This window comes from Camelus bactrianus, chromosome X (genome assembly GCF_048773025.1).
Source record: "Camelus bactrianus isolate YW-2024 breed Bactrian camel chromosome X, ASM4877302v1, whole genome shotgun sequence".
Classification (NCBI taxonomy): Eukaryota; Metazoa; Chordata; class Mammalia; order Artiodactyla; family Camelidae; genus Camelus; species Camelus bactrianus.
Window position 1 is genome coordinate 10,857,461 of NC_133575.1, and position 23,678 is coordinate 10,881,138.

The 23,678-nt window shown below is 36.6% G+C and overlaps 2 protein-coding genes across 2 annotated transcripts in view; both read right to left on the reverse strand.

The window, feature by feature from the left end:
• LOC141576423 (Fanconi anemia group B protein-like) lies at positions 1-12,671 on the reverse strand. Its single transcript, XM_074359679.1, has 4 exons — positions 12,661-12,671; positions 11,673-12,103; positions 11,315-11,552; positions 1-10,651 (listed from the first exon to the last, which is right to left on the reverse strand). The coding sequence occupies exons 1-4, from the start codon at positions 12,669-12,671 to the stop codon at positions 10,243-10,245; spliced, it is 1,089 nt and encodes a 362-aa protein (XP_074215780.1). The 3' UTR covers positions 1-10,242.
• LOC141576427 (Fanconi anemia group B protein-like) overlaps positions 11,966-23,678 on the reverse strand; it is a 21,983-nt gene continuing 10,270 nt past the window's right edge. Inside the window, exons 3-7 of the mRNA XM_074359734.1 lie at positions 21,229-21,381; positions 20,377-20,469; positions 15,182-15,310; positions 12,743-12,908; positions 11,966-12,103 (exon numbers count right to left, since the gene is read on the reverse strand). Of these exons, the coding sequence (XP_074215835.1) occupies positions 12,801-12,908; positions 15,182-15,310; positions 20,377-20,469; positions 21,229-21,381 (483 nt within the window). The 3' untranslated portion in view covers positions 11,966-12,103; positions 12,743-12,800. The remainder of the gene's footprint in view (positions 12,104-12,742; positions 12,909-15,181; positions 15,311-20,376; positions 20,470-21,228; positions 21,382-23,678) is intronic.

Genomic DNA, 23,678 nt, shown 5'->3' on the forward strand with positions numbered 1-23,678 from the left:
GTGGCCACCTGCCAACATAAATTCCAACAAAACTTCCCATCTATGATTCCTAAACATTGATCCACTGACTAGTGTCAGTCCATAAGTTTCCATTGCTGTGTTGTACAATAAGACTGAGAAAAATAAAGACAACGTAGTGATTTATTAATGAGACCAAATTTATTCAGTTTAAATTATTTGTATTCTATGATTACACATTTAGCATCCATATATTCTGTTTTATGAAATGATGGTGGCATGGGTGCCATTGTTTAACATCCTTACATGGCAAAAAGTTACCAAATTTATGCTGGTCTCCCCAGTTTTGAAAACTACACCCACTCACATGATCAAAGGCTGGGAACCAGTGATAGAAGAATTAAGTACAAGCAACCTAATATGATACATGATATGGAAAACCTCCCCTACCTCAAACACACAAACACACTGAGGTTGGCTCTTTACTTAAATTTCTTAAAACTACATTTCATTCATTTTTTTCTTTTTAAAAAAAATGTACACTAATATCAGTTAAGCACAAATTATGTGCAAAGTACTATGCCCGATGGGATACAAAGGTGATCAAGACAGAAAAGGGCCCTGCCCATAAAGAAGTTAAGAGTACTGGGGGGGGAGGGGGTTACATTTTGGACTCAACAGCCCTGATTTCAAATTGGAGTTAACTATAGTACCTGCCTATAATTAGTTAGCTATTAAATTATAATTACAGCCACTGAAAAGAAGTATAGAGTACTACTAAAGTATGTACCAGGGGAACTTGACCTGGTCTTCGAGGGTCAGAGGTTTCCATGAGGAAGTGAATTAAGAACTGAGATTTGAAGGATGAATGAGCATGAAACTGCATGAATGGGAGACTAGGAATGAAGAGACAGCAGCACAGATAATAGGAACAGTATGTGCAGAATTTGATGTGGGAAGCAAAAGGCTATGCTTGAAGAACTGATGGGATGTCAGTGACTAGTGCCCACAAGGATAGGTAGACTCACTAGGTAGATCACTAGGTAGATCAGATGACACTGTATCTTAACACATCACATATGGATTTTGATCTTTACTCTAAAATTAAAGGGAAGCCACTGAATGAACACTGAAACAATGGAAAGATAATGACAGAATCTTATAATGATGGAATCTTATACTTTAACACTAAGAACCATCTGCTTACAGTCCTAAGCAAACATCATGCTGGGTTTTTTTTTTTCCATTTTCCTTTATAATGACCTACTCTTCCTCCTAAAGATCCTTGATTTTATAACTTTTAAAACTAACGTAATGAATAACTGGGTAATAAGTGTTATATTAGTTTCCTAGGGCCACTGAAATAAAAGGCCACAAACTGAGTGGTTTAAAACTACAGAAATCTGGTTCACAGCTCTGGAGGTGACAAGTCTGAAATCGAGATGTACGCAGGGGCATCCTCCCTCTGGAATCTGTAGGGGAATCCTTCCTTGCCTCTTCCTAGCTTCTGGTGACTTGCTGGCAATCTTTAGCATCCCTTGGCTTGCAGCTATGTAAGTCCAATCTCTGCCTACATTGTCACACTGCTTTCTCCCTGTTGCTGTCTTCACATCTTCTTATAAGGACGCCAGTCACACTGGATTAGGAGCCTACCCCACTCCAGTATGACCTCATCTCAACCTAACTAATCACATCTGTAACAGCCCTATTTCCAAACAAAGTCACATTCTGAGATACTAAGGTTTAGGACCTCAGCATATCTTTGGTGGGGGCGTGGGTGGAGGGGAGCACAATTCAACCCATAACAAATGCCTACAGAAAAACATTTCAGCAGTAGTAAGCAGTGAAGTCTCCCTCTCATAATCTAAGCCAATCAACACACGATATTCAAATGACCATAGGCCATATTAAGACTGAATATGGGTAGTAAGACATGAAGGGAGATTTCCTTTACAAAGAAAAATCTGTGAAGCTGTGCCCCCTGAAATGGTCAAGTTGATTTGCTGCTTGTTGTAAAGCACTGGCTCTGGCTTGTACATCAAAATCCTCTGGGTAATTTTTAAACTGATGCCAAGGCCCAAGGCAGAAACCAGACCAACTGGATCAGAATCTTTGGGGTGCAGCTTAAGATAAGTAAACCCCTTTAACAAGTCCTCAGTTGATTCTTATCAACAACCATGGCTGAGAATTATTCGTGTAAAGCAAGAGCTAGGCAGAGGTAGAGGGCGTATTCATGTCTGATGTGTAAAGAGTTTCACTTTCACAAGATGAAAAGTTCTAGAGGTCTATTGCGCAACAGTGTGAATATACTTAACACTACTGAACTATACACTTAAAAACGATTAAGATGGTAAACTTAATATTATACATTTACCACAATAGGTAAAATAATTCAGAAAATCAATTTAAAATTTAACATACACAGATATGGTATTTTAATTCTGAGAACAAATTTTATTTCTAAAAGGGTTCTGAATATAATTATTTTATGGGTTCACCAATATAGTAAAACCAATTTTTCGATCAATGAATATTTCAAAATTGCACGATTTAAATATTTTAGACCCCTTTTTAGTGTCCCAAGTGATCTGGTTTGAACGTCTTTCTTTGTGTATACATATCTCTCTAGGCCTTTCTTCATGGGGCAGCAACAGGTCTGGTGGATGATCCCTGAATCATCAGGCAAAATTCCAGTATGTTATAATACCACTGTAATCCACAACCACCCCAACATGAATACCCTTAAAATCTATCAGATCCTTAAAGAGTCCTGTTATGCAAAATCACCAACTCCTGCTCTCAGATGGTGTCCCTAACGGGTATAGTGCCCCATAAGGGTATTCCCATGAAACCCCAGGAATACTTCTATGAATTATCTCAGTGTAGCATATAACTCTGTGCTACTGTCTCTCCCATTAAGGCTGCAAGCTCTCTGAAAGCTGCGAAAAGTCATATTTATCTTTATATCCCTAGCACCTACTTATAAGCCTGGGCATGACAGTGTATTCAATGAAATGTCAACAAACACATGACTGGATGAAAGATCTCTGTATCCACGTCCACTTCATACACCACTGAATTTTCAAACAGATGAAATGTTTTCTACAGGCACATCATTTGGAAGGATTCACAAACACAAAGGGTAAAAAAAGAAAACTGAATTCCACCCCTTTTCTTCTCAAGTGATGTACTCATCTGGAATAAAGATGCAAGTTTTCTAGTCTAATGTTTCCTGGAATTGTAAGCTCTACTGCAGTGATTCCCAGTCAATGACAAATACTTCAGAGAATTTCAAGACCTCCTAGAGATGTCTCAAAGAGAAGTTACTCAATGGTTATTTAAAGAAATGACACTTTCTTTTAAGAAACCCCAAAATATGAATGATCAATGGTAAATGCAATAATTCTGGACAGTGATGGTTCTAACAAAGACAACTGAAAGGAGACAGGGAAGAGAGACTCAGGTTATCTAGATACAGTTAGAAGCAGTAGTCAAGAGATAAAAGTCAGGTGGGGCCATCAGTCAACTCTATGGACTTGCCCATTACAGGATTTAACATAAATGGCTCACAGCAAAGGAAACATTGACAAAATGAAAAGACAATCTACTGAATAGGATAAAATATCTGCAAATAATATGAATGAAAAGAGGTTAATAACCAAAATATATAAACAGCTGATACAAATCATTAAAAAGAAAGTTCATAAAAAATGAGCAGAAGACCTGAATAGACATTTCTCCAAAGAGGACATGCAGATGGCTAAGAGGCTCATGAAAAGATGCTCAATATAGCTAATTATCAGAGAAATGCAAATCAAAACTACAAGATATTCCCTCACACCTGCCAGATGGCTATAATCAAAAAAATCTACAAATAACAAATGTTGGTGAGGATATGGAGAAAAAGGAACCATTGTACACTTGGTGGGAATGTAAGTTGGTGCAGCCACTATGGAAGACAGTATGGAGGTTTCTAAAAAAACTAAAAATAGAACTACTATATGACCCAGCAATTCCACTCTTGGATATGTATCTGAAACAACCAAAACCACTAATTCAAAAGGATACATGCACCCCAATTTTCATAGCAGCAATATTTACAATTGCCAAGACATGGAAACAATCTAACTGTCCATCAACAGATGAATGGATAAAGAAGACATGGTGTGTGTGTGTGTGTGTGTGTGTGTGTGTGTGCGCGCAGTGGAATATTACTCAGCCGTAAAAAGAATGAAATTTTGCCATTTGCAGCAACATGGTGGACTTGGAGGGTATTATGCTAAGTGAAATAAGTCAGAGAAAGACAAATACTATATTTTACTTATAATGTGGAATCTGAAAAATGCAACAAACTAGTATATAACACAAAAGAAGCAGACTCAGAGATAACAGAGAACTAGTGGTTACCAGTGGGGAGAGGGAAGGGGTGAGGGGCAATATAGGGGTAGGAGATTAAGAAGTACAAATTATTAATTATAAAATAAGCTATAAGGATATATTGTACAACACAGGGAATATAGCCAGTATTTTATAACTATAAATGGAGTATAACCTTTAAAAATTGTGAATCACTATATTGTACACCAGTAACATATAATATTGTATGTCAACTGTACTTCAATAAATAATATTGAAAAAAGATGACATGGCCCACATTTCCTCTGATATCTCAATATTAATAAATTTATACTTCTATTCAATTGTACATTTTTTGCAAATTTTTAAAATAACTGTATTTTGTTAATATTAAATTATCAGAAGACACAGCAGTGTTTTATCAAACTGACTTTTTAAGTCAAATGGCATAGCAGTGGAAGAGCAAAGGTCCTGGAGCTACACTGGATTTGAATCTTGGCTCTGTTCCTTACTAACTATATGACCTTGGGAATATTATTTAACATGTGTGGGTCTCAGTTTCTTGGTCTGTAAATAAGAGATCATTAAAAGTACATATCTTACAGCAGCACTGTGTAACAGAACTTGCTGAGATTTTGCAAATGTCCTATTTTGTACTGCCCAAATCGTAGCCACTAGCCACATGTGGCTATTGAGCATCTGAAATGTGGCTAGTGCAGCTAACTGAAGTTTTAATTTAATTTTAATTCACTTAAATGTAAATTTAAATAGCCAAACATGACTAGTGGCAATGTCTTGGAAAGCAGAGTTTTATAGGGTTGTAAGCATCTTACAGGCTAAGCATTCATATCAATGTCTGGCACAAAATAATCCATAAATGTTCACTATTGCTATTTCCCACCATGTCACATTATAGAAAACTGGTATGCGAGTGTGATTACCGCTTTCTTCAATGCTTTTCCTAAATTTTGTCTAATTATTCTTCCTACTATTTATAATTCTAGGCTCCTTCTTTCCCCTTCCAGGTGGCACTGGCTTCAGGAAACACCAGACCAGTCTGCACACACAGCCCCACCTCGTCTTGGTGGGCCCAGCACATGCACCACATGTACACTTGCTCTGAAGATTTTGCAGACTGTCAAGAACATACTTGGTCCTGTCTCCCTTCAGATGCTAAGCGCTACCCCCACTCCCAATGTTTTTACTCCTTTTACCAGCATCTTTCAAGTGTTAGTGTATATCCATTTCCTGTTTGGATAACTTATTAAGAGGATTTTATTATCACACCTGACATAACCAAATGACTTAGTCATTCTACACCTTAAAATATCTCATCAGGCTTACAAAGACTACACTGATTATTTCCATCATCTTGATTTTTTTTTATGAAGTTAGAGTGAAGTCTGGACAGCTTATCTTTTGCTCCCTAGTATATATTAAAAGGCAACCACTCAAGTTCTGGCACATATTTGTTGTCTTTGAAAAGGATACAAACTTTTAATCAATAAGGCCCTGCATCTCTTTTGATATAGCAATACTGCCCTATTTCCAAAACAGTCCCATAATATCAAATTCATTTTTCTTAGCACAAAGACTCCTAGAGCAATCAAAATTGGTAAAGATTTCTTTCTCTTCCTGTTGGAGAAGATATGGTTGAGAATATGAGAAAAGTTGTCAGAAGAGAATTGCAAGTCTGAATTCTTCCGCTATCTAAGAAATACAATAAATATGGCCCTTACATTTATAATTCTATATTCTAAAACAGGAAATATGAAGAAATAGGTTAAATAATCTGACATGTACCACTAAGCGAATGAGGAAGGCATAATTAACCAAGTGTAATACCAGAGGAAAGCTAAGGAATAAAGAAAAGATGAAGGCTTTTTAAAAATATATATCTTATCTCAGATATAAACCACTATCAGGTATGAACTAATTTGAGTTGTAAACTTAAAAGAATAAAAAACACAGGAAAGTGGCCTAATGAGCCACAGTCCAGAAATGAACCGGGGTTGGGGGGAGGCTCTTCCTTTTTTTTTTTTCCCCAAAACTAACAGCTTTCTATTGAATATAGTTGATTTACAATGTTGTGTTAGTTTCAGGTGTACAGCAGAGTGAGTCAGTTCCCCTCACCTTCTTTTAGCAGGTACAAGCACCCTGTTTCTATAGTAAACTGTTCCTGTCCTGGGACTGCACGTCTGAGCAATTTTGTTCTCTGGGATTCTATATTCCATTTCTAACAGTGAGAAATTATTTCAGCTGCAAGTAATAGAAACCTTGATTTCTGTTACAAGGAATTTTTTTTGAAATAAGAGGCAGTCCCAGGAATGGGTGAAATTCAGGTTTGAGTCAGCAGCACAATAAAACAATTTTGCAGTCTACAGTGGCAAATTCATTCTAAAGCCGAACTTCCTGTGATTATAACTCTCAACTTTTTAAGTTATGGCCACCTACTTCCAGCAAGATAGGAAGAGCCTCCTCCTAGTCAGACTAAAGGGAAGGACTCGGTCCAACTAGGCCCAATTTAAGTTTGTACCCATCCCAGAGTACCAGCTGCCAGAGAAATGTCTCGTACTAACTGGCTTAGACTAGTCAGGACTCACCTCTGCAACTGGAGACAGAGTCCACTTGTGCAATCACATGAACAGTGGAAAGGAAGTTTCTTGAGCAAAATGAGAGTTCTGGTATGAGAAAAGGAGGAAAGTGATGCAGAACAGGTAATCAACAGAGTGCATCACACTTCTCTCCCACTCCTGACGGACTTGGTATCTAGAGTGAAGTGCTTTCTTCAGCTGGTCACTAAGAGTATGCTTTACTGGCCATAACATGACTTCTACTTTTGGGTAAGGGACTGCTGCTGTGGGGAAATGGATAATTCAAGATGAAGTAAAGATGCTGAAGAATTATTTTCCTAGCTGAACTCAGGAGTGTTGTGTTGCCCTGTAGCGAGGCATACGGGTACTTCTGTCCCGTGCAGATGCTCCCAAGTGTAGCCCAGGAAAAACCTGCATAGGGAGGGCCAGAGAGGTGTCTGACCTTCTGCCCTTATGAACATTCACTACCTGAATAGTGCCGGCTACCCTACTGAACAGATAGGCAAGACAGGATTATTGAAATAAGGTTCTAGAAAGTGGCCACACTGTGAGCACTGTGAAGATACTCAACATAGCAAGATTTGATAGGATGGAGTTTGATAGGCTTGCTGAGGCAGTAAGCACTTGATGTAACAGATCCAGGAAACTCAGAAAGTGAAAAAAGGACAAATCTTTGAAGGACTGAATTAAACACATGGTTTATGGCTCAGCATTCTTTCTATGACATCACACTCTCTTCTTTAGCAGTAAAAGCCTAGAGTTCCCCAGATGGGATTGCCCAAGAACAAGCTTTCACTCAATTCTGAGGATGGAAAGTAATTTTTTCATAAATTGAATACAAGAGAAAGGATACCTTTCAATACCTGGCATTGCCAAGTTTTAGGGGGGAAAAAAAGGTAAGAAAGCTTTGCTGTTATTGGGAAGGGCAGGCAAAGAAGTAAGTTAATTTGATCTTTTCCTTTCTGAGACTGATAAAAAACTGAGCAGTCAATTCTATGTGGTATAAAGAGAAGTTACCAGGACAACAAAAGATTCACTAATATATTATTAGAATTCTTAACGGGTCTGCTGATTTTGAAAAAATCTGTAACAGGTGTATAGGATCCAGTTGCTTGCATGTACTCGCTTAATTTGGTTTAGCATCTTTTTTTCATACTGGGGACAACACTAATGGGCTGCTATGAAGGATTAAACCATACATCTGTGTAGATACGGGTGTGTGTGTGTGTGTGTGTGTGTGCGCGCGCACGCCTACTTTCAAGCCTACTCACTGGTATGGAGTTGATAGTCAATACATGTTACATTTCTTCCCCCTTTCCTCAACCTGGTCACCAAACTGAATAACGTGCAGCCGAAGCTGGCTTGCACATATTCCTAAATTAAGGGATCAGGAGGCCAACGCAGAGTTTTGTGTCTGAAAACTGTGGAGGGCTCTGCTCCAAAACAAAATTGATTTCCACTTAAGCCGTGTGGATTTGGGAGGACAGGTTCTTGAGGGGAGCGCCAGATTCGCGATGAAGCGGTCAGAGGAATGGGATTTCAGAGGGAAATGCAACTGAATCAGGAGGGCACGGCAACCACATCACTTCCTTAAACTCTGGCTTTTCTAGCCTGTAGTTCAGTAGGAAAGTTTTGCTGGAGTACAAAGCTCACTTGTAAAGCGGGCATTTGGTACGTATAGATTAATACCCTTCAGTGCTCTTATAAATAAAAAATAAGCAAGATGCATTTTTTAAAAACTATCCTAGCTTTCATACAGATAGACTATTACAATTAAATTCTGTTTAGTCTTTTGACTGCCTCCATTTTACAATTTAGTTCCTGTATTTTTGAGTTGGTTGTTCTTTCAGAACATGTCATGGGCAGTTGCACTATATCTACTGACACATGCTGGATCCAGATTTCCACAATTAATCCTGACATTATCACATTTCCATTTCCAGAAAGTCTGAAATATTTTCCATTGACATTTCATAGAAATAGAGCTATAGAGCTCTCTCTCAATTTGCAATGGATTACTAAAAAAGGAGGTAGCATATTATACGACAACCATAAAAACCGAGACGAGGCAATAATAACGGATATTCTCTAAAACCCACTTGCATCCCCAGATCATTAGGGACAAGGACTTCTAAGGCACGGGGTGGAGGGGGGGATTAGTGCTTCATTACTGCAAGCATAAAATGCCACTTCCTATAATCATCTTTACTTCTTTCAACTGAGATAGAAACTTTCATCTCAAGTACTTAAGGATTTTAGAGCAAAAAGGATCGGTAACGTTCCTTTTGGCTCATATCTTTTTGTGTCTTTTCCTTTCTCCTGACATTCTCTTATTACTCCAGATTCTTATTTCTCCAAAAAGGAAAGAGAATAGATTGAATTTTTATCCCTTTGAAATGCCTCATTGGACCCCTTAAAAATCACCTAACTGAAATGAATTTTCATTTATTTTTCAATTTATCAGTCCCTAAGGAGTACCATATTCTTTAAGTTATTTTAGTTATAATTTAATATTTTAGCTTTGCCTAGCATTGGAATTTCAGATGGCTTAAAGGCGTTTTCAATTTTTTAAATATAGTGGCCTATGAAGCATGCTTAGCCTTTTGAAAGAGATGCTTTTCAGAGAAATGCCCTAAAATTTTCACATTCCTATCAACTTACACAATTTCAGAGAAGCTTTCTAATAAAATTTACTTTATCAAGGGTTTCCAACATTTTCATTTTAATGGTCTCACCTAGAGACTCTGCCATTTAAATTTCCATAGGGGCCTGATGTTTACAGAAACTTCTGAATCCTGACAACCTTGTTTGTTTGAAGCTGATTTTTATATGCTAGGTTTTATTAAGCAGAATATAATAAAAGGGCTATTTACTTTTTTGAAGATTTAGAACAAAATACTGTTACATCACTTGTCTCTTCACTTAAGTGGTAACTTGGAGGCAGGATTTCTCCACCTCAGCATTACTCACATTTGAGGCTGGATCATTCTTTGCTGTAGAGCTGTCCTGTGCAGGGCAGGAAGTTCGGCAGCATCCTTGTCTCACCCACGAGATTGGAATAGCACCCCTCTCCCGCCCTCCCCACCTCCACTACTTCTGACAACCAAAAATATCCCTGGACATAGCCATAAGCCCCTGGGAGGCAAAATAAGTCCAGTTGAGAAGTGCTGCTCTAAGGCATGCTATTGTGTGCATCTTCAAAACCAAATATTCTACAGTAAGCCTCAATCTTTATTTTTACAGAGGAGGCATATAATGTAAAATGAAAACAAGTAGAACCAAAACCTTCTGACAGGGAAAAATATTCTAAAATGTAATCAAATTGAGATTGTAATTATACATCAGTCAGTTTCTGGGCAGCAAGGTCTGATTTCAGCTGAACCTCAGCTAATTTCAAAGTTATTTCTCTATAAAGAGCACCACTCACTTTTAGGTTCGTCCCCAACGTTTCCTTCTTTTCTCTCTGAAGTTCTTTTCTGTAGAGATGGATGCTTTCCTCTGATAAAGTAGCCACATCACCACTACTCTTTTCTTGGCTTGCTTCACACCTCTGCACCGAGCTGCTTTCAACCTTAACTATGGCAGAAGAAAGAGAACCAAGGGTAACCAATTCCTTCTCCAAAGCTAATGCCAAATGATCAATTAGGAAATCCTCACTTCCTAATGTTAGATTTTTGAAGAAACTGTTTATAGGTAGAACTCTGCTGAGATTATGAAGGCACTGGAACAAAACTGTTTGATTCCTGGAATGAAAAAATCAAACACACTATTAGAAAACTCAGAAGAGCACAAAACAGTCATATACAACATACCATAGTAATCAATCAATATTCATTTATAGACCCTCCAGTGATGAACAGAACCAATAATGCATGCATGTGGGCACCGATACAATTCAGACTGTAGCAACTAAATACAGTCGGCCCCATGTTTGGGTGAATCTGCAGATGTGGAATCCACAGATATGGAGGGCAGACTGTACTATGCCATTTTATAGAAGGGACTTGAGCATCTGTGGATTTTGGCATCCACCAGGATCCTGGAATCAATCCTCTGTAGATACAGAGGAACAACTATATACATATGCTCAATCAACTCAGTTAATATTCATCAGGTTGCTTCCTGATTACATTTTCTCGGAGTAGTAAGATCAAAACTGTATTTTTAAAATTTCATTGTGGGGGAGAGGTGAAAGGAAACCTTAAAATAATTATTAGGCCAAAAACAAACATAAAATTAAAACAGCTTCAGCTCCTAAATGAGACCACCTGTCCACTCGTGCTGTACCAGGTGATGACCTAGACATGTCCCACAATGGTACACAACACTACTGCGGGGATCCCTGTTGGACCACACCCCTATACACACACACTTCCCTGGACCAATTCCAGCTTGATGTGCATTACCTGGAATAGACTATTAAAGTCCCTTCAAATGGTGTTCTTTGTTTCCAGTTGAAAAGTGTCCCATAGAAACTTCGTGGCCTTTTACAAAAGTAAATTTCTGGAAATTCTTTGATTACTTCACATTCCATGTGTTCTAAGAGCCACACCTTCACTGAAGTCAGAGCATAGCTGGGTGATGTGATTTGAAAACAAGTTTCGCGCGATGCAGCGAGAAGTGCGAAGAGATCTTCCGTGTGTTCTACAACAAAAACACATCACAAGCACTGTCATCAAACCCTGGCCATTACCACATCAAGGGAGTTCTTAAAATTTTCTGATTCAATTAGGTATATGATTAAAAAGGACCTACAAAAATTACCTAGAAGTTTCTTCTTTGGAAACGTCAGCAGGTATTTCCCACTTGAAAGATCTTCTAGACTGAAACAAATTCTGCCACATTGAACGCAACGAGCTTCAGAATAATTACCATTCTCTCTCTCTTTAATTTGTAGCAGCACAATGCAACAAAAATTACTGAACGCTAAAAGTGGTGACAGAGATGTTACAGCAGTAATCATTTGTATACAGTCTTTCTCCAAGGGTTGTTCACAAACAACACTTTCCTCTTTCCCTTCCTCTTCCTCACTACCAACACTCATCTTGATTCTTTTTACCTCTGATCCTATTTCATATGGCACTGGGGAAGAATTCCTACTCAACGTGATCACCCTATTTTGACACTTAATAAGCGGAAAGCTGTAGTTATGGGCTTGATCCATTGATAGCGATAAAGTCACAAGACTTGAGGACCTGTAAAAAATACAGCTCAGTTTAGTCTACAAGCTCATTCCTTAAAATCAAACAGATGATTAAAGGTCATACAAACACAACAAAAAATTTTTATTCTCTCCTTTCCCAGGAATTATCATTTCAAATGTACAGTGTATCAGAAAATTAAGTGTAAAAACCAAACACATTTTTAAAGATCCTGTAATAGCACTTCTCTTGAAACAGGAAAGCAAAAACATTGTAAATATGCTGGACTTTAGGAAAGTAATTTGTAAGAAAAAGGAAAGGTAAAATAATGCTTGTATTTTATTTTTGAGGTAGATTTTTCTCTTTTCCTCTTAAACAAGGGAAAAAGTACTCATTTTTTAAAAGAGTTAATTTGGTAATCATTTAGAATGAAATACCTCTAAAGTAAAAATTGTATTTTATACTCCTCCAAATGATGTGAATGAAATCTGCATTTTAATACAGAATATCATTTATCCATCAACAATAATATTGTCTTGGATATATTATTTAAACTAATTTCATGTGTTTCTGTTTCTATTTAATATGGCTACCAGAACAGTGAAGGTTACTTATGGGGCATGCATTATATTTCTGTTGGCCAGTGCTATTCCAGGGCATCAAGATGATGTTAGCATGTTAGAATTTACTTACAGCTTCAAAGAAGATGTGTTTTCACTCCAACAACCAAGCTATCTTCTATTACACGATATCATATCTTCTCTACTAGCTGTTCTGGATCTTGAAAATTGCCTGATAACTTTTCATCAAAGGTATTGGCAGGATTTTCTTCTTTACCACAAAGAGTAACAAGACATTCCTTATAGAAAAATATGTTTAAATAACTGATTACAAAAAAAAACCTGCCAAATGTAGCAAGACTAAAAACATAACATAAAGCAGCTTTAGGCTAGGCATTATGGCAGACATATTTTAAAATACATTAACATCTACAATATATACAATAGATTATACATAATTCACTAAAATAAAATTTATAAAACATATAATTAACTATGACTCAGATCATGAAGCATGACCTGATTGTAAAGAAGGCTCTGAGTATCCAACACAGAGCCCACGGGGATGGAAACCTGAAGTCAAGTCCACTTTGAGAAATAATCTGACAATATGTGCCCAAGGCATGCTGAAAATAATCCAGTCTTTGTCAGTGACTTAAAGTAAACTTAATAACTGTAAATTTTTGTATGAATAACATTGATTAAACTATCTTTGGACTGTTGATCAATTACAGCTAAAATTTTTTTCTTTAAGTCCAGGCCATACTCATTCATTTCCACACACATGGATTTATAATACAAATGAAAATAGGAGAAACAGTGATACTAATAATACATGACACTTATTAAATGTTTACTATATGTCAGGCATTGTTCTAAATGCCATTCATATATCCATTTGTTTAACCATCTCAATAACCCTAATACCCTAGGTCAGTAGTATTATTTTCTACATTTTCCAGGTAAGGAAAACTGAGGCACAGGGAGGTTAAGTACCTCACCCTCGGACGCCCAGTGAGCAACAGGCAGACCTGGGATCTGAACCAAAGCCAATTGGTTCCAGAGCCCATGATCTATATTAACCATTTGTCTATACTCCTCCTCTACGTGGTAATTACTGAAAAAAAATATGAGTACTTGTACTATAGTGAACTCAACAAGTTCCTAGGAATCTGATGCTTCTGCCAGTAGCTGTGAGAGTTGAGGCCGGCTATTCACCTAAAACCTGCAGAAATTTTTATTAGCTGCCAGAATTGCTTTTAAAGTTAAGAATGTAAAGGGCCTAAAATGGTGCCTTGCACATAGTGGTTTCAATGCAGTAAGTTCTAACATTTCTTCCCCTTTTCTAATACTGGTAAAATCGCTGGGGTCAAGTAGGGAAGAGAAATGGGAAGACTTTAAATAATGACTTTCAACAATGACTTGCATGACGTTTCCCAGGAGATTAGAACAGTAATACAGGAATGCAACATGATGTGCTCTTGTCTTACATTAACGGAATCATACTTTGGGGTGAAATTCTCATATTGCTAAGACTGAAATACAGACACAAGGCATAGACTATTACAAGAATGGTAAATCTTAAAGTCAGTGACTTGAGGGAATAAAATGCAACAACAAATTTCTCTATGTCCAGCTTTTCCTGATTTATTTGAATTTTGGTATGCTGTCTTTTTCTGTATGGAACTAACATGCATAAATACTGTTTGTTATGAAGTCAAAGAAGTTTTTGCTAACTTTCTACATTACCATACTGGCATAAGGAACTGCAAGGTACCTGAAGAGGTTCTTATGATGGTCAACCACCAAACAAAACAAGAGGTAAAATTATAAAAAGCATATGTAAGGACTAAAAAAGCACAGCAACTTAGGGACATTAACTAGAGTAATAAATATCCTTAGAAATGAACCATGCAACAGACTAAAAGAACAATTATTATATTAGTGATGAAATTATGGCACCATTAAAACAAGGTTAAATAATATTCAACATATTCTGTTTCAGAAGTCAGAAAACATAGTCACCCCTTGAACAACACAACTTTAAACTGTATGGTCCACTTATATGTGGATTTTTTCAAGAGTAAATACTTCAGTACTACACGATCCACAGTTCGTTGAATCTGCGGATGGGGAACTGGAGATACAGAGGGCTAAGTATAAAGTTATTCATGGATTTTCAACTGTGTGGAGGGTTGGCACCCCTCACCCCCATGTTGTCCATGGATTAACTGTAATCCACCCATGAGTAATTTCTATCTAAACCACACAAATAAAAAAGTTTAATAGTTCAATCTTTTTTAAACAAAAAGGACTTGTTTCCCAAGGTTACTGATAACTGAGATTTTAATATCCCACAGAATAAGAATAATTGCAAACTGGTAAAACACTGGCTTTTTAACCAAATAGTTTTCAATGTCATAGAAGCCCACCATTATAATCCCTGCCACTCTGCTTCTTGATCCATTGAGGATTGTCTAATATATTCTAACATTCCAATTTAAATATCACTTCAGTATCTTGTAGATTTCCAATTCATAAAATGATGAAATGGTCACATGATTAATTTTACCTTGTCTGTACTTGACACACTATCATCTTTCCCTTGAAACAGGTTCATTAAAGCTTTGTAAGATTTTGAAATAATTTTTTCCTTAAGCAAGAGATGCTGCTGAAATTCGTGAATAGAAATGAAACCAACCTGTAAAGGATAAAGAAGAATCACCGCCAGAGACATAAATTTCAAATGAAACCCAATATACCATTAATTCACTAAGTATTTTCTCCAAATTTGCTTATTAATTCATTTTCTGTAGAAAAGCAAAGACTACTTCTCAGAGCAAAACTGTTTTAATTATAAATTTTAAGTCTCTAATTACAAAGGAAAATAACACAGCAAATAATTACAATAGTTTATGGATCAAATTGAGAGAATGCCAATGTATTTGCATCTGTTTCCCTACTGAGTTAAGTAATGAATCAATATGAATATGAATGAGTCTAATCAATATGAATAAAAGTCAAGGCCTACCAGCACGGCTGCCCCAACAAGAAAACTGATTTTCTTGTTGAAATAATCTCTGCTTCAAAAAGCAGAAGGTACCATTATGAATAGAAATGCTCACTTTTGATTTGATACTCCTTGAAATCCTTTGTTCATATAACCTTTATAGTAAAATTTTAAAGATAACACATAACAGATCCAAAATTGTCACAAGTTTATCTTGTGCTAATAAACTCAGGGCTGGGGTCAACTCTTAATTACTGGGTGGCGGGGGGACTGGCTCTGAACTGGGCAAAGGGCAAATGGCTCCTTTTATTGTAGCAGGTAAACAAATTTCAGTACGAAGGATGAAACATTCATGAAATATATTTTGCTCCTGAAAATTTAAAGAGTTGCATCATTGAGCTACTAGAAGCCATTTCACTTCACATGGATATCTGAGACTGTTTAAGTATTAATTCAGCTTTTAATATAACATGTTTTTCGAGACTGAAAAAACAAAATGCATCCTGTATTTTGTCTTTCTTTTAAATTACATTTTAAGGCAGGTACATTCTTTTTATCAATGAATTATCAGTTGGAGAGTGAAGACTGAGTTCAATCCTACCTCGTTGCACAAGGTATGTAAAGCGTCTAGCTAATACTTTAAAACCACATTTGACCTAGTTCTGTGGGCACCACATCATTCACACTCCATCACTCACTGGCTGAGTGATTCAGGACTGAGGGGATGGGAGATGGACCTGTCTGAGGAGGAGGGCCAAACCTGAGGCTGCTGGAGGGGCAGGGAGCGGAAGACAGGGCTGTGGACAGACTGACAACGAGGCCATGAAATTACGTGTTCTCTCTTCCTTGCTTCCTTCAACTCCAGGGAAAAACGCCGAGTCACTAGACTACTTCAATATTTTATGCTATTATAAGTTTCGTTATAAAACTATGAAAATATGCCCATGATAAACCATTTAAACAACATAAAAAGACATCTCACCTTCCCTTCCTAGACCCTCAATCCCATTTGCACAGCCATAAGATTATTTACCTTTCCAGAACTTTTCCATGTATATGTTAAGGAATGCTTTCATTCTCCTCCCCATAAACAAATAAAACCCACCGCAAATCAAATATAGGCGCATACTGCACTGCCTGTCACCGAAACTTGCTTTCTAATTCTTACTGTGATCTCTCACATACATGCAGAAGAATGCACAAGACAAAGAAAAACAAGTGTACAGACGAACAGTGAAGTCCACACCCATGTAACCACATCCGGGTCAAAAAAGCAGCCCCTCAGGAGCAGCATGTGGGTCCTCCCCAATCACCAACTTGTCCCCACTGCAGGCAATGCTACCCTGGCCTTTCAAGATGACTTCCTTGCTTGTCCTCATAATGTTACCATCATTATATCAACTCCTAAAGAATATGTTCAGTTTGTGTGTGTGCATGTTGCTTCTGAGCCTTTCATGAATGGAACTGTTCTGTATGGACTTGGGTTTCAAGTCATCCATCTGTCGTGAGTAGCTACAGCTCGCTTGTTTCATTGCTCTATATTATTCCATCAGCTCACTCGACCAGTTGCCCTGTCTAGTATCCCATTGCTACACATCTGTGTTACGCCCAGTTGGGGAGTATTACAAACAATGCTGCTGTGAACATCCCTGTACCTAGGCCCGAGTTTCTCCAGGGTCCCAGTTTCTCCTCATCCCCTCCAACAAGCAGCTGGAGAATAAACGTCACAGGGGAAAGACCAGTGAGCCGAACTCTAGTTTCAGCTCTGCAAGTCACCTAACATTTCTGGCTCTCCATTTGTTTCCGTATTTGCAAAATCGGGGAGAGGGTAGATTTGTTCAGCTCTAAAAGGCCTTCCAATGCTTAGAAATGTTTGTATCCACAGAGCTAGTGGTAACATGTGGATATCTGAAACAAAATGGACACTCCACTATCCCTTATTCCGTGCCTGACCTCAGTTTCTTTCATATTTTCCTTCTTTGTCTCTGTGCTACCTTCTGGATAATTTTTCTAACAGTCTGGTTTGCTTATTTGTTTCACATCTCTTTAAATCAACTGTTAAACTCATCTGTTGAGTTTTTCCTTTTAATTTCAATGTGCTTCTAGTTTTATGATATTTGGTTATTTTTTGTGTGTGAAAAATTAATCACGATGCTTTGTTTCTTTATGTGCTTATTCTGTGGGTGGCCCATTTTCTTTAAAAACTTACTTCTGAGATCTAGAAGAGGCCTAGGATAAACCTGTGTTTTGAAAGAGGACTTGATGTACTTTCTGCCAGGTTAGGGCACTCCTGCTTCAGGTTAAGTACAAATGCTCCTAGGGCAAGAGCAGCATCGTGTTGTGCTTCTCTCTCTGGGTTCCGGCCTTTAGGGTTTGGCCTGCTAATTTATTCTTATATTCTCAGCTTTTTGAACCTTTGAAGATTTTTGAAACCTATTTCAACTCTTATTTTAAGTTGCTTTTATCAGAAGAGTTGATTCAAATACATCAAGTGATATATTACCAGAAGTGGAATTTCTGAAAGTCATGCTTTCATAAACTTAATTGTTTTAGCATCATTTAAAAATCAGTATAAAGAGTTGCCTTATTCTTTTTGACAGCTGCATATTATTCTGTGGCTCATTTATATCATAATTTATTTACCATGCTCCTAATGATGGAAATTAAGATTTTGACTGAATTTTATTTATAAATACTACATAAACATTCCTGTAAAATTAGTTTTGCTTACATGTATGAATATATCCTTAGAACAGATTTCTAGAAGTGAAATTGCAAGAGTAAAAAGATATGTGCAATTCATATTTTAATAGTTATAACAAGTTCCCTTCTGAGGCGGTCGGCCCACTTTACATATTCAACAATACTGTTTTAGAATGTATATTTATATTAAGAAAATTAATCCTTTGTCACATGTTACAATTTCTTTTTACATAATTTATTTTTTATTTATTTTACTTTGTTCAGAGCACCACAGTTTTAATGTAATCAACCTTCTCCGTTATAGTTCTATATCCATTACGATGTTTTATTTACCTATTGTTCACGTTCACATCTACTATGCCTTCAATAAGCATTTAGTGAATTCACTTTAATATTAAAATACTTGCAAAAAAAACTTCTAAAGGGCCTGCAAATCATAAATATTTACTATTTGGCCCTTTACCAGGGATAGAGGAAAAGGATGAATGACAACACAAGGAAACTGACAAATCCATTAGCGTCACTTTTTTAAAAAGGGACAGAAGGCATTATTCTAGATTAAAAAAACCATGAAACATATGATAATCAAGTGTAAGTGTAAACTCTGATTGGATCCTTAAAAAGGTAGCTATATAAAACATTCTGTGGCAATTGAAGCCATCTGAATATGGACTGAATAGTAAATAAGATTAAGAGATTATTACACTAAATTTCCAAGTACAATAATGGTGTCAGGGTTACACAGGACAATGTCCCTATTTTTTAGGAGACTCCTGCTAAAATACTGAGGAGTGAAGTATTACAATATTCGCAACTTTCAAACGGTTCTGCAGAAATGTACATATACATGCACATACACACATAACAGCACAAACAGATACAGCAAATACGATTTTTTAAAAAGTAACAACAGCTGAATCTATGCGGGGACTAGAGATAAGCACTGCACTATTCTCTGAACTTTTCAATATATGCGAAAATGTTTATGAATGAAAAAAGGCAGGTTACATGAGAACATGCATCTTATAATCACATTTCCATGTAAACGTGCATATATTCATTAAAAACATCTACAAGAATATGTAAGGCAAAGTGTTAAAACAGGTTATATCTCAGTAGTGGAATCATAGGTAATTATTAGTTTCTTTTTAATATTTCTTTGCACAGTCTGAGTATTTTACAGGGAATGCTCATTACCTTCATACATTTGGAAAAAATCAAAAACTTTAAAAGAGAGCTTTGCATGGAAAACTTGAAAGTAAACTGTTAATCTTTGGAACATGTCACAATTCATCATATTTGCTGCTCCTTTACAAGAGTAATGGTATACTGATCCTAAAAACTAGGAGTCAAAAGTCAGCTTCTTATATGCTATCGTACGAGGCTTACTAAGTTTATACAATCTTACTACAAAAAGGAATCATTTTCAGATGGTATATTTATAAGAAATGTCATAATAGTTTTTACAGAGGTACCAAAAAAGTTAATAGATCCTTTGAAATACAAGTTTTCCCACCATCTGAAAGTAGAACACGCCTATGAAACCTTTTGTAAGCCATTATGAAATGATGTAAAGTGAAAAAGCAATTACCTTAGGACACTCTTGCTAAGGGATGCACAGAATAAATGGAGATAAGGCACAGGTGCTCACAGACACAGGTCAAAGCTATGGCGGCTGGATGCTGAGATGCTGAGTGCAGTTCCCAGGAAGGAGCTGGGTAGGGCCACTCTCGCTGCTCGGGATGCGCGCTGCCTCTCTAACGGCTCCTTGCAAAGCAAATCACTTTTTGCCTTTTTTCCTAAAAGCAAAACTCCTCCTCCGGTTTCTTTCAGTTAGCAAGAACAGGTGCTAATGCAGATCTTTCGTAAAAGCTAAGTGGCAGAAAGCAAAGTGGCCGTAAAGCGAACTTCCAAAAAGCGGGGGATACCTGTACCACTTTTTTCCCCCTCAATCAGTGAGTTGTTTATACTTTAAGCTCTTTAAATGTTCAATCCTCCATTTAGAATGCACTAATCCAAAAAGGCAAAAGCAAAAAGCAAACATAGACACTAACTTTCAATCTTCTTTCCAGAGGTGGAATCACCAAATAACAATTCGCTTGCTTGTCATCAAGTAAATCATCTTCATTGCAATCCAAAGTTTCACTCTAATAAATAAAACAATACATTATAACTGAAATTTAGAAATAAACTGAAATTTCTTAAGATTAAGAAAATATAATACAAAAAACAATACAAGTTTATCCAAAAGGCGGTGTGCCACAATACACAGTTATATAAAAGATACATATTTTCCCCATCATCTTCTTGTAAATAGGAAAATAGAAACTATTATTACCACTATTACCACCCACCTAAAGTGTGCATACTGATTCAAAATGTATCAGCTTACTAGGTTTTTATAAAATTCCGTAACTAGAGAAAATAAGAATTATACTCATTTTAATAACGAAAGAAAAGCCCTGAGGCTCAGAGATATTTTATATAGATATGAAACTTACAGGGTAGTATTTCCCTTATGCTCAAGATCTTAAAATATCATAAACTGTTACTTTTTTTAATAAAGCAGTTTCACTTCATTTTATTCCTTAATTAATCCAATATTATGTTTATTGGTATAAAATGTGCCTTTTGGAAGCAAAGATAATTTACAGTATTATTGTCACTTGAGTGAACACCAGATATATTATGTTCCAAATTTATATCAAAAGGAGTCAATCTGTAAAACATTTGTTGAAAGGAGAGTCGTATTATTTAGAAGATTCAATGTATGTATTTTCAAAGTTCAACAAGTTTACTTTTAAGTATGAAATCAAAAATATTGAAAGGGTAGGTCAAAAGCTTTGAAGTGCTCAAATTTTCTAAAATGTTCTTAAAGTAATGTATAAAAAGTACACAGAACTTACTGAATAGTTTAAGTTGTCAAGGTTCGTTATTTTAAAAGAACTCAGGCAATCTGAATTCAAGGAGTCCTTGAAAAGTAGCAGTACTTGTTCAGTTCCAACTCCAAGAAAGTCATCTATCAGTACTGAGCTAATTTTCTCCCACTTAGCAGCAACCTGAAAGAGAGTGGTAAAGAAGGAATAAAGAAAGAAAAAAAGTCAGATGTAAAATAAGCTAAATCCTTTTGTTGCATGTAGTTCTAATTTGTCATCTTCAATCTTACAAACAAGTAATGAAAATGTTACTGCAAACACTAAAAACTAAAATAAAATACAGATATTGGGGGATCAGAAAACATAAGGAGTCATAAATTTATAAATAGCAAGGTAATTAAATTTAATATTTTATCAACATTTGTCCAGGGATTGTCATGTTCCTGATTTCTTTATTAAAATTTTATTATAATTTATAAATTCTAACACTTCTTATGACTAGCTCTAGTGAAGATTCTTTCTCTAACGGGTTAATTTAAGGACGACCCTCATTCCCATAATCCTTAGTGGATGTATGTTTATGATCAAACCAATTACACAAGGTATTCAGTTACTTTAGATAGTCAGAAGGTACTAGCAAACACTTTGAGAGCTCTTAAAGCAGAATAACCTTTAAGAGTCCATAGGAAATTAATTTATACCCTAAACTCTTATAGGAGAGAACATAGCCATTATCAAGGGCACAGAAGGGGAGCGATCTTAAAACAGTGGGGCACCTAGAACCGTCCTAGCCTAATGGAATGACTTGATAAGCTTATACCAGAACGCAAGACCCCACGTTTAAAACAGAAGACAACTTCTTAAAGGTCCATAAAGCTGAAAACTTCCAGACTAGTCCCCTAGAAAATTAACACCATGGGGAGCAGATACCCTTTCTCCATCAGGCAGAAAAGCTGAAACTCCCACTCAGACCCCTAGGAGCACAGGTACATCATCCTCTAGATGATAGACGGCGGCCTGCATTAAAGCACGAATGTGAGACTCTTCAAGTCTATGTGATCAAATGCCAGACTTTCCCCTATAAGGTTAATTCCAAAGCAGTGACTTATGCAGGAAGAAAGCTTATTTGTAAACCCATATCCTCCCTTCCTCCCACCACTCACCCCTGAGTATTGTGGAGTATGATAAACAATGCGAAGAAACATTGGTAGGAATGTGCTCAGCACACAAACACCATAGAGCTGTGCACTGAGGCACGCACACACACTCACAACCTATAGCTCTAGAATAGCACTGTCCAAAAGAAATTAGAGGTGAGCCACAAGTGCAAGGCACATATATAATTTTAAACTTTCCAGTAGCCAATAACAAGAAGATTCTCTAGTAGCATTAAAAAAAAAGGTGAAACTGATTTTATGCTAGTTAATCTATATAAAACATTATCATTTCAACTCAATATAACCAACAAAAATTAATAAGATATTTCACTCCCATCTTTTACTAAGCCTTTGAAATCTGGTGTGTATTTGACATGGCTAGCACATTCTAATTCAGACTAGCTACACACACTTATGGTCACCAGAGGGGAAAGGGGGTGGGGAAGAATAAATCGGGGATTTAGGATTTGTAGATAAAAACTACTATATATAAAATAAACAACAAGGTCCTACTGTATAGCACAGGGAACTATATTCAATATCTTGTAATAGCCTATAATGAAAAGAATATGAAAAGGAATATATATGTATGTATATATGTGTGTGTGTGTGTGTGTGTGTGTATATATATATATATATATATATAAATAAAAAACAGAGTTACAATGCTGTACACCAGAAATTAACACAACATTGTAAAACAACTATACTCCAATAAAAAAACAAAAGCAGACTAGCCACACACATTTCAAATGTTGCATAACTGTATGGGGCTAGCGACTGTCTCAGACATCACACATTTAGAACATGTGAGCCTCTTTCGATCTACAACACACCAGTATCTATTTCAGATATACCTGACAATGATCTCGATTTTGAAATCCATGCTATACAGATTCTTGTCAAAACTTGCAGAGACAACTTCTACTCAAAAGCGAAAGCCTAAGAGAAAAGCTAATTGTGTGTTTCTCTATACTCAGCTCTGTTTCAAGTCCTATCACTGGGTTAAACATTACATGGAGGGCCTTGATGAAGGGCTGATCTGAGAACCCACTAACCTTGATTTTCATTATTTATTCTAATCTGTGCTTGTTTGGATTTCGCCTACTATTGTTAGCTGCCTTCACTCCTGTTTGGAATGACGTCGTAAAAGGATGGAGGGATGAGTCCATAGCTAACCCGACGGAAGAGGGCTTCTGTGGTTTTCTCCCATTCTGGGGCAAAACTGCTCAAAGGCACCATTTTATTATTCAGTAATATATTCATTTTATTAATTATTCAAAACCTCTTAAAGTACCACAAACAGTAAATTCCTCTCACTGC